The sequence below is a fragment of the Asterias amurensis genome, chromosome 15, assembly GCF_032118995.1.
Source record: "Asterias amurensis chromosome 15, ASM3211899v1".
NCBI classification, from domain to species: domain Eukaryota; kingdom Metazoa; phylum Echinodermata; class Asteroidea; order Forcipulatida; family Asteriidae; genus Asterias; species Asterias amurensis.
Window position 1 is genome coordinate 6,672,680 of NC_092662.1, and position 14,173 is coordinate 6,686,852.

Sequence of the window (14,173 nt, forward strand, 5' to 3'; positions counted from 1 at the left end):
AGAAACACCACAACTTGAGCCCGATGTTCTTATCCGCTTGGCCGCAACACCAAACATGTACAATTGACCTGAAAGGCTGACTGACTAGAGCTGCTAAGCACAACATTTTGCTTAGCATGAAATTTTGCCTCGATAAAAACAGGATTACCAACCAAATTTCCACATGATTTTCAGGATAAGCAAACAACAGCTAAATACCAGTAACTAGCAATATCCAACAAATGGAAATTTGGTTGGTAATCCTGTTTTTATCAAGGAAGAAATTTCATGCTAAGCAAATTTTTGTGCTTAGCAGCTCTATGAAATTGGGCCCTGATAGACTGACTGACTGACCAGGGCCCAATTTCATAGAGCTGCTAAGCACACAAATTTGCTTTGCATGAAATGTTTGCTAAATTTCCACATGATTTTCATGATAATCAAACAACAGCTGCTTAATTCTGTTGGTAATCCTGGTTTAATCAAGGAAGAAGTTTCATGCTAAGCAAGTTTGTGTGCTTAGCAGCTCTATGAAATTGTGCACTGAACGATTGTCGATCAATCATGATCTTGCTAACCTAAAAAGACCTCAGATTTACTGAACAGACATTACTTTTGTGGGTTCTAGTATTTTTTTATCGGTTGTTTATATTTTTGTTGTTGCTAGGTGGACATACTTGTTACTGTACTCCAGGTTACCATGGTGACGTTTGCCAGTTTCAAATTGTGGAATGCGGATCCAATCCTTGTCAGAATGGTGGAACATGTGATGATGTCATCAATGGATTCCTATGTACTTGTGCACCAGGTTGGTTAATAAGAGTGGAATATTTATTAAGTTTCTTCATTTGTGAATTGATAGATTGATTGATCTGCTAATCTCAACACTGATGTGTACTCACAGACATGTATTTCCCTTTAAGTTGGAAAAGGTAGTGCAATCTGCTCTACTAGCCAGGCTCCTAGTGGATGATACCCGTGCCTACATCCTTACAAACTGTGAAGGGGTAACCCTGTTTAAGTCCTAGGAGTAGATGTTAACATGCCCCCGGTTATAGTTAAGTGTAGCCCTCACCTTAAAGCCATTGGACACTTTCGGTTAACGGTATTGTCCAAGGCCCACACTTTGTGTATCACAACTCCTATATAAAATAACAAACGATTTTTGGGGTTGAACAAAGAATTGACTAGAGTGGGATTCGAACCAACTACCTCCGGATTAACGTGCCGGCACTCTACCAACTGAGCTATCTAGCCCTATATTGGCGATGTCCCTATTTTGTCAATATCTTTGTTTGGGGGTGCCAACAAAAAAATAACAAACCTTAGAAAATTTAGGCTCAATCGGTCATCGTAGTCGGGAGAAAATAACGGGAAAACCCATTGATTGATAGACCTTTTTTACGTATTGATTGATAAATTGACTGATTGACAGTATTCTTAATTCACCTTTTGTATTTGTGCAGGTTTTGAGGGTACCTACTGTGAGATTGATATTGACGAATGTGCCAGCTTCCCATGTGGTAACAACGGTTACTGTCTTCAGCCACAGATGAATATGTACGAATGTATGTGTCAGGCTGGATATAATGGAACGAACTGTCAGAATGACATCAATGAATGTGAACAACTGAATCTTTGTCAATCTCATCAAATCTGCCGAGATCTCGTAAATGGATTCAGGTAAATCAACTTTCTGTTGAGAAGTCTTTAAAGGAAGTGGACACTTGGTAAATGTCAAAGACCAGTCTTCTCACTTGGTGTATCCCAACATATATACATAAAATAACAAACCTGTGAAAATTTGAGCTCAATTGGTCGTCTAAGTTGCGAGATAATAAGGAAAGAAAAAACACCCTTGTCACACGAAGTTGTGTGCTTTCAGATGCTTAATTTTGAGATGTCTCAAAATTCATAGTGCCAGCTATAAGTTCAAAGGAAAACTGTTACTCAAGAAGCTAAAAAAGAAAATCAAAAAACAATACCACGAATCGACACAGACAATTTTCACCAAAAACTGACGAGTGGTTAGATGTGTCCACCATCTTGAAAATTTCTTGAAAAGTAGATTTTCCATTGTTGTCACAAAAGATGAATATTTATATGATACGATATGATACTGATACCAGGGGCCTTTCTCAAACCTTGGCTTGGGCTCCGGATCGGGCTTACACATGTAGCTCTGCCTTTAAAGGGTCTATGTAGCTTTTGTAGGACAAAAAACACAATGTCCACAGATCTACATTGTACACAAAACTTACAGTTTGAAGATTATGATAGTAGAAAGCTTCCCTGAAAATATTACATGCTGAGGTGCTGTAGTGTTAGGGAAATAAGTAAAACAATGTCATGACAATTATTTTAATCATTTACAAACGTATTTACATGACATTTGTTTACTAATTTCTCAAAAATTACAGCACCTCAGTAAGTAATATTTGAAGGGAAGCTTTCCACTATCATTACCTTCAAACCCTGTAAGTTTAATGTAAATCTATGGACATTTTGAAAAATTTCCCAAATCCTTTAACCTGCATTTTGGAGCAGCACGTTTTGCATAAACATCAGTATACGGAGCCTGAGCTGAGGTTTAAAAAAAGGCCCAAGATAGCATGATTTGGAGTAGTCCAGATAAATGCTACAAGTGTAAAGTACACTGTGCTTAAGAGTGATAAAAGCTAGAAGGCAGTTGTTGATATTGGTATTTGTTTCTGTTTCAGGTGTGATTGTCCAGATGGTATGGAAGGTCCACTGTGTGCAACACCCATTGATAGTTGTCTTAGTACTCCATGTCTGAACGAAGCTGCTTGTGTAGATGGTGACTTTCAGTATAGCTGTATCTGTACATCAGGATATCAAGGCACAAACTGTGAGATCGATATTGATGTATGTGATCCACAGCCATGCTTTCACGGAGGGACATGCAGTAGGGTTAGAGGAGTGACTCTGCCATTCACTTGTATCTGTGCAGAAGGATTCACTGGTAAGTATACAGTAGTTTGATTTTGGATTTCATGTCTGACTTTGTATTAGTGCTTTCCTTTTATTGCAACAAATCGTACATTGGTAAATTTGTCCACGTAGTTTGGAAGGAACTGGTTAATCCTGGTGAACTTGAGTGATTCAGAAGGACCCAGAAAGGAAGAGAAGGAGCTCGAACGACTTGAAAAACTGCAGAGTAACAAAAGAATACCCTGACCAGTGGTTAAAAGATAGGAGATCTGCTGCTGGGCGGCCGATTAGTAGATCTCTTTGTACCGAAGGTGTGGTACCGCCAGACTGCACCGTTGCCTTCGTGTAAAGTTGAATCATTGGAGACAAGAATTGTGAATACACATGTTTTCATTTACCGTTTGTGGTGTTTACATGGAAATATCATAGCCTATTTTTACATTTTTGTAACTTTCCTGTCACTAGCGGTGGTTCAAAATTTGGGTATTAGCACACGAGGGTGGTTGATATTCAATTGTGTTTTTCGATTTGGTGGGCGAATTGTCCACAAATTTTATCAGGTCTCAAAAAAGTAGTTTTTTCTTTATTATATCCATACGACATACGACACCATAGTTGAGTGAAGAACCAAGTGCGCACGTGCAAACTCATATACGCCAGGTCGCCCATTGTTTGTATATTAAGGTATGTGGGTGATTACGAGGTGTCGTTAAACGACCGCGGTACCACGGGGTCGGCTTTTGAAGTCCCTTCGTTTGAGCTCCTTCTTCCTTCCTCCATGCTCAAACATCATCCATATGATTTCCCAACATCCAAACTGATTATGATTAGGGTGATATGCCTGATGACATATAAAGTATATTCAGTTCAACAAAATTAACAACATTGTTGTCAGATTGTCTCTTTTTTGGGTGTTTATTGAGTTAGCTCTTTATACTCAGTACTTTCCCGAGTACTGTGAAAAAAAAAAAAAAGTTTGGGTTTTGTTTTTTGGATCAGAACTCTGGAAAGTAGTGAGTTTACATTGCTAACACACATCGGTGTGAGGGTAAAAAAGAAAATACTGTAATACTCTCTATCCCGATGCAAATTTAATATTTTTGATTGAGTTCTTCTGTTTTGATTTCAATTTCCAACAGGTGATCAGTGTGAGGGCGACATTTATGATTGTCGGTCCGATCCGTGTCAGAATGAAGGAACCTGTGTTGAATACACCGATGGTACCAATGGATTCCGTTGTCAATGTACTGACGATTACGTTGGATCTCTATGTGAAATATTCAATCATGGATGTCTGTCGGATCCATGTCTTAATCTAGCCAGGTGTGAAAGCATTGGAAGAGGTAAGTGTCTTCATAATAATAATAATAAAAATAATAATTTGGGTTTTTACCCATATACACCAAGTGTTAGCGCTGTATACTCAGTGCTAACACACGTTGGTGTATATGGTAAAAACCAAAACTAATATTCTTTATCCCTAATGCAAATTTGTAACATCTATTTAAAAATAATAATAACAATATCCCAAGTCTTACAACAACACATGTATATAGCGCCCGTATGTACCAAACAAGGTACTCAAGAGGCTTAGTGTATATATGTTATACAGAATTATTTAGCACCTTATAAGGATTTACAAGGTGCTACGGCACATTCAGCAGCCACAGCCAGGAACACCGGGGCGAACCCCTTCTCTTTTCGATAATAATAATAAACATCGATAAGTAGGTCAAAACTAAAACTAAGAGCACAGAGCAATTGGTCAGCATTTAAAACAAGTGGATATATTTTGATTGAGTAACTGAAGTAAATTTTTAGATAGGGCGACACAATACTACATGTATGACACAATTTGGTTGGAGTAAATTTGTCTGTATTGACCCAATTCACCTGACGTCATCATCAGAATAATCTTGGATGCGCCATTTGATGGGCAATGTCACTGTGCATTATTCAGTGAAGTGCGCATTTTAGGAGACGCGGAGTTTACACGTAAACCTATTGACCACCAAAATGGTGAGCGTGGCATATTCACGCGTGTGACGTGCATGTAAGGGGTCAATACATCCTTACCAAAAAATGCAAACCTACAGTGTCCAACATTTCTAAAAAAAGGCAAGTAGTCCCTGCATGCTTTGAAAGCGAGTCTAGAATTGATAACTTTGTTCAAATATGTTATGTCAAATATGTTTTATACATGTACACTATAAAACTTTTGTTGTGCTTGACAGATTATGAATGCCACTGCTTGGATGGATGGTCTGGTACCCAATGTCAGCAAGATATAAATGAATGTCTGAGTGGTCCGTGCCTGAATGGAGCTGTGTGTATCAATAGTCCAGCTGGATCCTTCCAGTGTTTTTGTCAGGACTATTGGACAGGGACATTGTGTGATGAAGACATTGTAGAATGCCAAGCAATGCCACCACTGTGTCGTAATGGAGGAGTGTGTATTGAACAGGTAAGAAGAGGTTCAGTCAGTATAGTGCCCAAATCATGGCTCTACTTACCGTAAGCACAGAATCGGCGCTAACAGAAGCAGGGAATTCTCTGCTTACGTCAAGCTTATTTCACGGGTTAGCGGCACAGAATCGGTGCTTACATGTACCCAGTGGTAAAATGGGGAATCTGTTGGGGCAGAGATGGTTTATGTGAATGATAAGCTTGGAGCCTGGTAATTCGGAGCACCAGCTGTATACTCCCAGGGAGCTGAGTGAGATGGTTTAAGGAATGATTTAAGGTCGAGTGACCATGTGTAATAATGTTTGAAGTGCTTTGAGACACCAGCTGTCGTAAAGCGCTATATAAAACCAACTACCCCTTTTTGTTTGATTGTTTGATTTAGGTTGGTGCTGCAGCAGAATGCAATTGTTCCATCGGATTCACCGGGATACATTGTGAGATTGAAGTCAATGAGTGTTCCTCGATACCTTGTTTCAACGGAGCTCAATGCCAAGATGTTGTAGCTGGATATATCTGTGATTGTACACCGGGATTTACAGGTACTCATTTATTACTTGATATTTGATTTGAATTGGAATCAACATTCTATTCCGTATGAGAGGGCCATACATATCATTCTTCCCAAATCACCTGTGGATTTAGGTTTTTTTATAAAATAAATAAAGCACTGTGTTTCTAGTATTGTATTGCCACATTGGGTGATGAGGGTCAAACTTAAATCAACATTTGATAATATGGAAACAGTCAGAGCACACTGACCAAAACATCAAGCAAAAAAAAAAACCCTGCTCTTTTCAGAGCCACCACTATTCACAAAAGATATTTTTTACATGGTGTCACTGCAAACCTTACTTTATTTACTCAGTATTTTTTCTCCGCGCATAGCCATAGTCCTGGTTCATACTTCTTGCGAATGTGATGAGAATTTGATGTGAGTTTGACTTCACACCTCTGTTTTGGCCGAGGTGCTCGCTCGTAAGAGAGTTGAGCGCAACTCAACTGCTGCAAGTTTATGATGTCAACGTTCGTATCGCATTCGCAGGAAGTATGAACCGGGCTCATAGAAATATAACCCGGAGAACGCTGAGCTTGGTCGCCCTATGTGTCGTCTGTGGACGCGGTGTATCGATACCGCGTGATACGCGTGTATTGGAAAATGATCATCGTGTGACACGCGTGTATGGCAAAATGGCAAGATGTCAGCGCACATATCTAGTGTGTTCATTGGTCAATGATGACGTCACTGTATGGCAAAATATTTTGCCATACATGCGTGGCAAAAATGGCATATGCTCGTCCATATAAATGGTCTCACAACGAAACCTCACGCACAATGAGACACTCAGTGTTTCTCCGGGTTCTATTTCTATGACAGGGCTTCAAGTCTTATTTTTCTACCAGTATGAATGTCTTAAAGTATTTTGGTTATGGAGTTATAGTATTTGTTTTTCTTTCTCCCTCAGGTGACCAGTGTCAGGCTGAAATTGATGAGTGTATCTCCAACCCATGTCAGAATAGCGGACTGTGTATTGATCTTATCAATGGATATAATTGTACATGTCTAGCGGGCTTCAATGGTACACACTGCCAGAATGATACAGATGAATGTAGATCCAACCCGTGTAAGAATGGAGCTACCTGCCAGGATGTTGTAGATGGATATATGTGTTTGTGTGCTGGAGGATTCAATGGTAAGTTATCATTATAGAGTGTCGTGGCCGAGTGGTTCAAGTTCTGGTGCAGTCACCGGAGTGTGGGTTCGAATCCCGGTCGAGACACTGGTGTCCTTGAGCAAGATACTTTACTATAATTGCTTCTCTTCACCCAGGGGTATGAATGGGTACCTGTGAGGGTATTATATTGTATACGAAAAAGCCTTTGGAGCGCCGTGGCAGCTCTGAGCTGTTTATTTTCCAGGGAGCTGAGAAAGATTAAAGGGATGTTATTGGCCCAATGACCAGGGCACTAGTGTAAAGCGCATTGATACGGTTATTGTGAAACGCGCTGTATAAGAATCTATTAATAATTCCTTTTTTTATTGCCCTCTTATCAATTATACGTTATCATAGACAAATGATTCAATAAAATCAGGCATATTACTCGGGTGGGATTCGAACCCACGACCCTTGCCATTCTAGAGCTGATGTCTTACCACTAGACTATTGAGCTTGCCCGGTAGCCAGGGTAAAGGCAGTTCAAATCCTACATTTTAGCGGCAGGCACTGCAACTGTCCCCACTTTACTAAGATAAAGAATATCATTTGTGGGTTTCTTTTGAGGTTTTTTTTTTTTCACGGATTGACCCTTTCAGTCTGATTGATACTCTGAGTTTCTTTTAATGAATATTCATGATATGTAACCTTGTAGGTACTATCTGTGAAGTGGATATTGATGAATGTGCATCACGGCCTTGTTTAAATGGAGGTACATGTAGTAACTTAGTCAACGCGTATAGCTGTGTCTGCCAAGATGGTTTTACAGGTAAGAAAGCAAACTATAATTATTCCATCATTTTATTCCATCTTGCTCCTGATGCTACCATATAACAATAAGGAAGGAAGTAAGAGCACCTAAAGATGTAAGTCTGTTTCAATTTTGACGCCACAAATTCCCAACAAATAATTTGCAACAGGTAAATTGTGCTTAACTCCTGCGAAACATTCGCTGTGAGAACGGCCATGTGAAGTTAAGAATCGCTTCGCATTTGCAGGAAGTACATGTATAAGCCGGGCTTTAAAACCAAAAAATGCATGAGCTTTCGTAGCAACAACTACTTTAACAGACAGTACAAGCTACAAGTCTAATTCGTGTTTCAATATTTTGTGAAGTTTTAGTTGGTTTATCACAAACAACAGGTGTACATGTGAGGAAAGTTATCATGCCTTTTAGCAGGGTGTTGCAGTTTATATCTCTCATGAGCTGTGATGCTCTTCCTTAAATTCCCTATTTGGGCATGTTCACACTAATGGGCACAAAAGTGTGACACGGGAGGGGAATGTTGGATAGTAGTAACAAAATGAAGTATGTTGTCATGTATTTTTGTCTGTGTACATTCAGAAGCACATGAGGGTTGTGGTTAACAAAACAAGAAAGTAAATGACCGAGTATTTAAGAAACTGGAAGGATAAGTCTTCAAGATTTAAATGTATTGCCCCAGGTTTTCCAGATACCAATTCTACAGACCCTTAGGGACAGTTACCAGCCAAAATTAAGAAAGACAGAATTTTTTCACAAATTGTCTGTCCAGTGTTCGTACGTGACTTTTTCCTGTTTTTATTGCCTTGATACCCACAGCAACATCTTAGTTTTATTGCTTACAATCTTTAAGAGTCAGAAAAGTTACTTACACAATATTTTGTAATTTTTTTCAAATTGTTTCTTTACTTTCCAGGCCATATGTCTGTCTTTTGTTATATACATAACACATTTCAAATGACCTTGTAATTCCTAGAGGTCAATGATTTTTTGTTTATTTTTAAAACGGGAACAATTATAGATTTAAAATTTAAAGGAAAAGACTGTAACAAAATAGTTCCTTTTGTCTCACTCTCACATGCCTATGATCTTACAAAGTTATCCCTTAGGTCCATTAGTGTGGAATTGCCCATTTCCTTGTTTTTTCTTTTTACCAAAGATCATTATTTGATGACATTGTTCAATGACATTATTTGATGACATTATTTGGTCTGAATTTTGATAAATCTCAATATTTGTTGATTTATTCTTAGGTGTTTCATGCGAGTCTGATATCGATGAATGTTCATCCAACCCTTGTGTGAACGGACAATGTTTCAATTACATTAATTTCTACAATTGTTCATGCTCTGCTGGATATAAAGGTATTTATTCCAATCTTTCCTATTATTTGTATTTTTTTCCCCTTATATCGACCCCTTACATGATACGGAACACACCAGGGCCAAATTTCATAAAGCTGCTAAGCACAAAAATTTGCTTAGCATGAAATTTCTTCCTTGATAAAAATATGATTACCAATCAAATTTCCATTTGTTTCTAATGCTTGTTACTGGTATTTAGCTGTTGTTTGCTTATCCTGAAAATCACGTGGACATTTTTGGTTGGCATTCCTGTTTTTATCAAGGAAAGAATTTCATGCTAAGCAAATTTTCGTGCTTAGCAGCTCTATGAAATTGGGCCCTTGTCACAATGAGCACCTACCACTTGCACCCATTTTATTTATTCCACTGCTTGTAATCCCATAACAACTTTTGGAGCCAAAACCCTCTCAAAACATAGTCCTTAAAGGCACTGAACACTATTGGTAATTACTCTAAATAATTGTTAGCATATAAATTATTTGGTAACAAGCAATGGAGAGCTATTGATAGTATAAAACATTGTGAGAAACGGCTCCCTCTGAAGTAGCAGAGTTAATGAGAAAAAAAGTAATTTCTCACTGAAATATTTGAATTGAATTTGAGACCTCAGCTGAGGTCTCGAAGTCAAGCACCTGAAAGCACACTTTCAACTTGTGCGACAAGTGTGTTCTTTCTTCCATTGTTTCTTGCAACTTCGATGACCAATTGAGTCCAAATTTTCACAGGTTGGTTATTTTATGCATGTGTTGAAATACACTGAGTGAGATGACTGGGCTTTCAGATTTACCAAAGATGTTCCGCGCCTTAAAAGTTTGGAAATCTATAGCTTTTACAAATTCTTCGGCATACTATAAGCCTATTCGGAGTTCCAGCTGCGCATGTCTGTTACTGCTGACAACGCAATTTGTTGCTCTCCCCTGACCTTTTGATAATACTAGCGGGTATTGTCAAAAGGTCACTAGAGAGCAACAAATTGCGTTGTCAGCAGTAATAATAATAATAATAATAATAACAATAAATCTTATAAAGCGCTGGTATCTAGAAAACTATTCACTGCGCTAAAATATGACCAAGGGAAAAATTAATGGTAGGCTTGACTGAAGAGGTAAGTTTTGAGATTGGATTTGAATGAAGAAATGTCAGGTTGTGATCTAAGGGTGAGAGGCAGGTCGTTCCACAGGCGAGGGGCTGCAACCGAGACATGCGCAGTAACCGAGGCAGTAACAGACATGCGCAGGTGGAACTCCGAATAGGCTTATTGAGCTCACATATTTTAAGTCCCTTTTCTCGCTCATCTTGAATAAACCTTTATGTGAACTTTACTCCTATTTAATGAATCCAATATTTGATTTATTTTGTTCTTTGTATGTAGGTGATAACTGTGATGTAGATGTACAGGAATGTTCCTCCAATCCCTGTTTGAATAATGCACAGTGCATTGAACCATCACTGGATACTTTTGAATGTGTCTGCGCAAAAGGTATTGTTACAACTCTGAAGCGTTTTCTCATTTTTATGTGTATGAAATAGTAATAATGTTTTTATCAATATTGTGTAATTTTTAGTGTTTTATATTGTTATATTTATATTCATATTTATATTTATATTTATACATAGTTTTTAACGATTCCTGTAAGTGGTGGCTTTCCGCTGTTGGATGTCAATAAATAAAAAGATATATAAAAAAATAAAAAGTGTTTCTTATTGAAGCAGATTTCAGTAAATAATTGTTAGTTATTTTCATTGTTGGTTCTTATTTACACATTCACCAAGCAGGTTGTTTTAGAAATCCTTTTTAGCAAATCAAACTTTGTGATTATGCTAAGATACTTACTAAAAATTCACAGAAACAACCTTTCCAAATCATCAAACTTATCCCATCTTTTCTGTCAGGAACCTCTGGTCTTACCTGTGGCACAGTGGAACAGGCCAGCTTTTCAGGAAGTGGTGCATTAGAGCTTCCTCCTTTGGCAGCCTACATTGTCAATACAGGGTTGGCAGGTAGGAGAAGACGGGCTATTGCACAGATGTTGGTGACTTTCAAGTTTGTGACTACAATCCCGTCAGGAGTTCTTATGTACAATGAAGGGGTAAGTCTGTGATTAGGTTCGTTGTTGTTGTTGTTGTTGTTTCTTTGTTTTGGGTTTTGTTTTGTTTTGTTTGTTTTTTTTGGGGGGGGGCGGGTTCTGGGATAGACTAACTTGGATTTTAAGATTAATTGAAAGTGTCGTCCAATAGTTTATTACCTTGGCTTTAGTTTATGTTTACCACTATTGCTCGGTCTGTTAAAGACACTGGACACCTTTGGTTATTGTCAAAGACCCGTCTTCTCACTTGGTGTATCTCAACATATATGCATATAATAACAAACCTGTGAAAATTTGAACTCAATTGGTCATCAGAGTTGTGAGAGAATAATGGAAGAAAAAACACCCTTGTCGCACAAGTTGTGTGCTTTCAGATGCTTGAATTCCAGTCCTCAGCTGAGGTCTTGAATACGATTCGAATATTTCAGTGAGAAATTACGTCTTTCTCAAAAACTACATGTATGTTACAATTCAGAGGGAGCCACAAAGTTTTATACTATCAACATTGCTCCATTTCTCATTACCAAGTAAGTTTTTATGCTAATAATTATTTTGAGTAATTACCAATAGTGTCCAGTGCCTTTAAAGTTATGTACTTGGTTTGATTTTAACATCTATTGTGATATACAGGTCCAGGCTAATGGTTACGTAGATCACCTTGCAGTGGAGCTCTACAAGGGCTCCCTCTACGTCTCACTGAATGTCGGATCTGAGACTTTAAAAGCAACTCTTGGTAGTGGACTCAACGATGGTGACACTCATAAGGTTTCCATTAGTATTGTAAACCTCGTTGCTGGCATAGCTATAGATGATGGTCAATGTGCATCTCAATGCGTGACTAGTCTAGCGCCCTCTGCTGGTGGAGGTCAGCTAGAGTTAAATGGAGCACTCTATGTTGGTGGTGTTGGACCTACTGCTACACCTTACATGGTATCCAAGTTGAAGACAACGGATAATTTTATTGGTTGCTTAGAGGTAAGAAAAACTTGTTAGCATTCCAAACTTTGCAATATATTTCATGGCTTTTCTTTTTGGTCAGAAGAAGTTAAAATTTAAGGTCGATGTCATAAGGAAGCAATTTACTGGCAACCAGTTCCAAGCAATCTCAAAGAACAGAGTCCATTCACAATTGAATGTGAACATTAATTTTCTTGGGAATCATAAGACATTGTTTTTGATCATGTGCTACATGTACCAAAGAGGTCTTGTAGCATGAACTGCAGTGGGTTGCCTCAAGGCCCAGGAAGCTGCAGGGAAGGTGTTGAACGGTCTACCACATTCCATCAGAGCCATCCAGACAATAGACACTTTCAAATCATCCCTGAAGACCCATCTTTTTCAAAGACATTTCAGTAACATTCACTAGACATTGGAATTTGTTCTTGTTCTTTGCACTGCTGGAGAACAACCAAGAGGGAATATTTTTATTGGAGCAAGCGCCATGAGCACTTTTTGTGGATACCGGCGCTATAGAAGACGTCATTATTATTATCATTATTATGTCTCTAAAATCAAAGAATAATCAACGTTTGAATAACTTATGTTTTTTTTCATTCTTTGCAGAATCTTCAAATTGACAACCAGTTAATAAATCTTGGTCTTCCTCCCGATTATCCTGATCAACTCTTAACACCCGGCTGTCCATATTCAAACAACTGCCTTTCCAATCCATGCCAAAATAGCGCCCTCTGTGTTGATGTTTGGTCCAACTACACCTGTGAGTGTCCTGTTGGATTTACAGGTCGTAACTGCCAGATACAGACTTTGGCAAGTTTTACACCTGGGAAGTTTTTGCATTTTGCCGAGGGTGTTGTTGCTGACGATCCAATCACAAGTGTCCAGTTCTCATACAGCTCTGCTATTGGTCAGTCTGGACTCATTATGTATATGGTAAGGATGTTTTTGGTGTATCAATTGAGTCAACATTACTTAGAAGCATTTTAATGAATGTATTTGGCTGAATTAAATTTTGTATCTTTAATTAATTAATTAATATAATGTGCCATGTCTGTCACAGGTGACACTCCTAGCGCAGGAAACCTTACTAATGAAACATTTAGGAACTAATTAAACAAAATAAAAAGAAGGAGAAGCAGCTAGAAGAGATGGCTTTTGAGTTGATTCTTGAAAGTGTTGAAGGAAGTCTCCTTTCTCAGTTTGATGGGTAGTGAGTTCCATAGGGAAGGACCAGACGGAGAGAAAGAACGGTTTCCCCAGGAAACTTTGAGTGCCCCTGTCTCTGTTTGATCATTATCTCAAAGAAGATGATGATCAAATTAACAGGAGGAATGATGGAGATTAAGATAGACAATCCTAATCCTGCTCTTGTGTTTGTTTCTCCTTAGCCATCAGGTTTATCCGTTGTACTTACTGATCAACATTCCGTCAAGGTGATGTTTTTGGTTCTTGGTGGCGTGGCTTCAGCGGAGTCGGGAACGAACGTCTCCAATGGCGACTGGTATCAAGTTAGATTAACCATCAATGGCTTCCAGCTCACTTCAATTGGTAAGAATTTTAATACCTGGGATCTTCTTTATAATCTTTTTCTAATAATAATAATACTTAAGTCTTATATAGCGCACGTATCTACCAACGAGGTTCTCCAGGCGCTAGCTGTGTATATAATACAAACTTTCAGAAAGATAGATTATTGAAGTTATGAATTCTGAAACCCAATTATGAGAATCTTGTAAACAAGGTACTCAAGGCGCTGAGTATATACAAACTTTCAGAAATATAGGTTGTTGCTGTGATGAATTCTGAGACCCAATTGTTTAGCACCTTAGAAGGGTTTACAAGGTGCTACGGCGCATACAGCAGCCACAACTAGGAACACCGGGGTGAACCCCT

At 38.5% G+C, this 14,173-nt stretch overlaps 1 protein-coding gene across 2 annotated transcripts in view; it reads left to right on the plus strand.

Annotated features, from left to right (window-relative positions):
• LOC139947978 (uncharacterized) overlaps positions 1–14,173 on the plus strand; it is a 59,274-nt gene that overhangs the window by 32,447 nt on the left and 12,654 nt on the right. For both annotated transcript variants that reach the window (XM_071945914.1, XM_071945913.1), the window contains exons 15-28: positions 647–787; positions 1,446–1,662; positions 2,700–2,962; positions 4,071–4,274; positions 5,166–5,395; positions 5,780–5,936; positions 6,861–7,088; positions 7,765–7,878; positions 9,126–9,236; positions 10,609–10,716; positions 11,130–11,326; positions 11,954–12,298; positions 12,887–13,213; positions 13,669–13,828. In XM_071945914.1, coding sequence (XP_071802015.1) covers positions 647–787; positions 1,446–1,662; positions 2,700–2,962; positions 4,071–4,274; positions 5,166–5,395; positions 5,780–5,936; positions 6,861–7,088; positions 7,765–7,878; positions 9,126–9,236; positions 10,609–10,716; positions 11,130–11,326; positions 11,954–12,298; positions 12,887–13,213; positions 13,669–13,828 — 2,802 coding nt within the window. The remainder of the gene's footprint in view (positions 1–646; positions 788–1,445; positions 1,663–2,699; positions 2,963–4,070; positions 4,275–5,165; positions 5,396–5,779; positions 5,937–6,860; positions 7,089–7,764; positions 7,879–9,125; positions 9,237–10,608; positions 10,717–11,129; positions 11,327–11,953; positions 12,299–12,886; positions 13,214–13,668; positions 13,829–14,173) is intronic.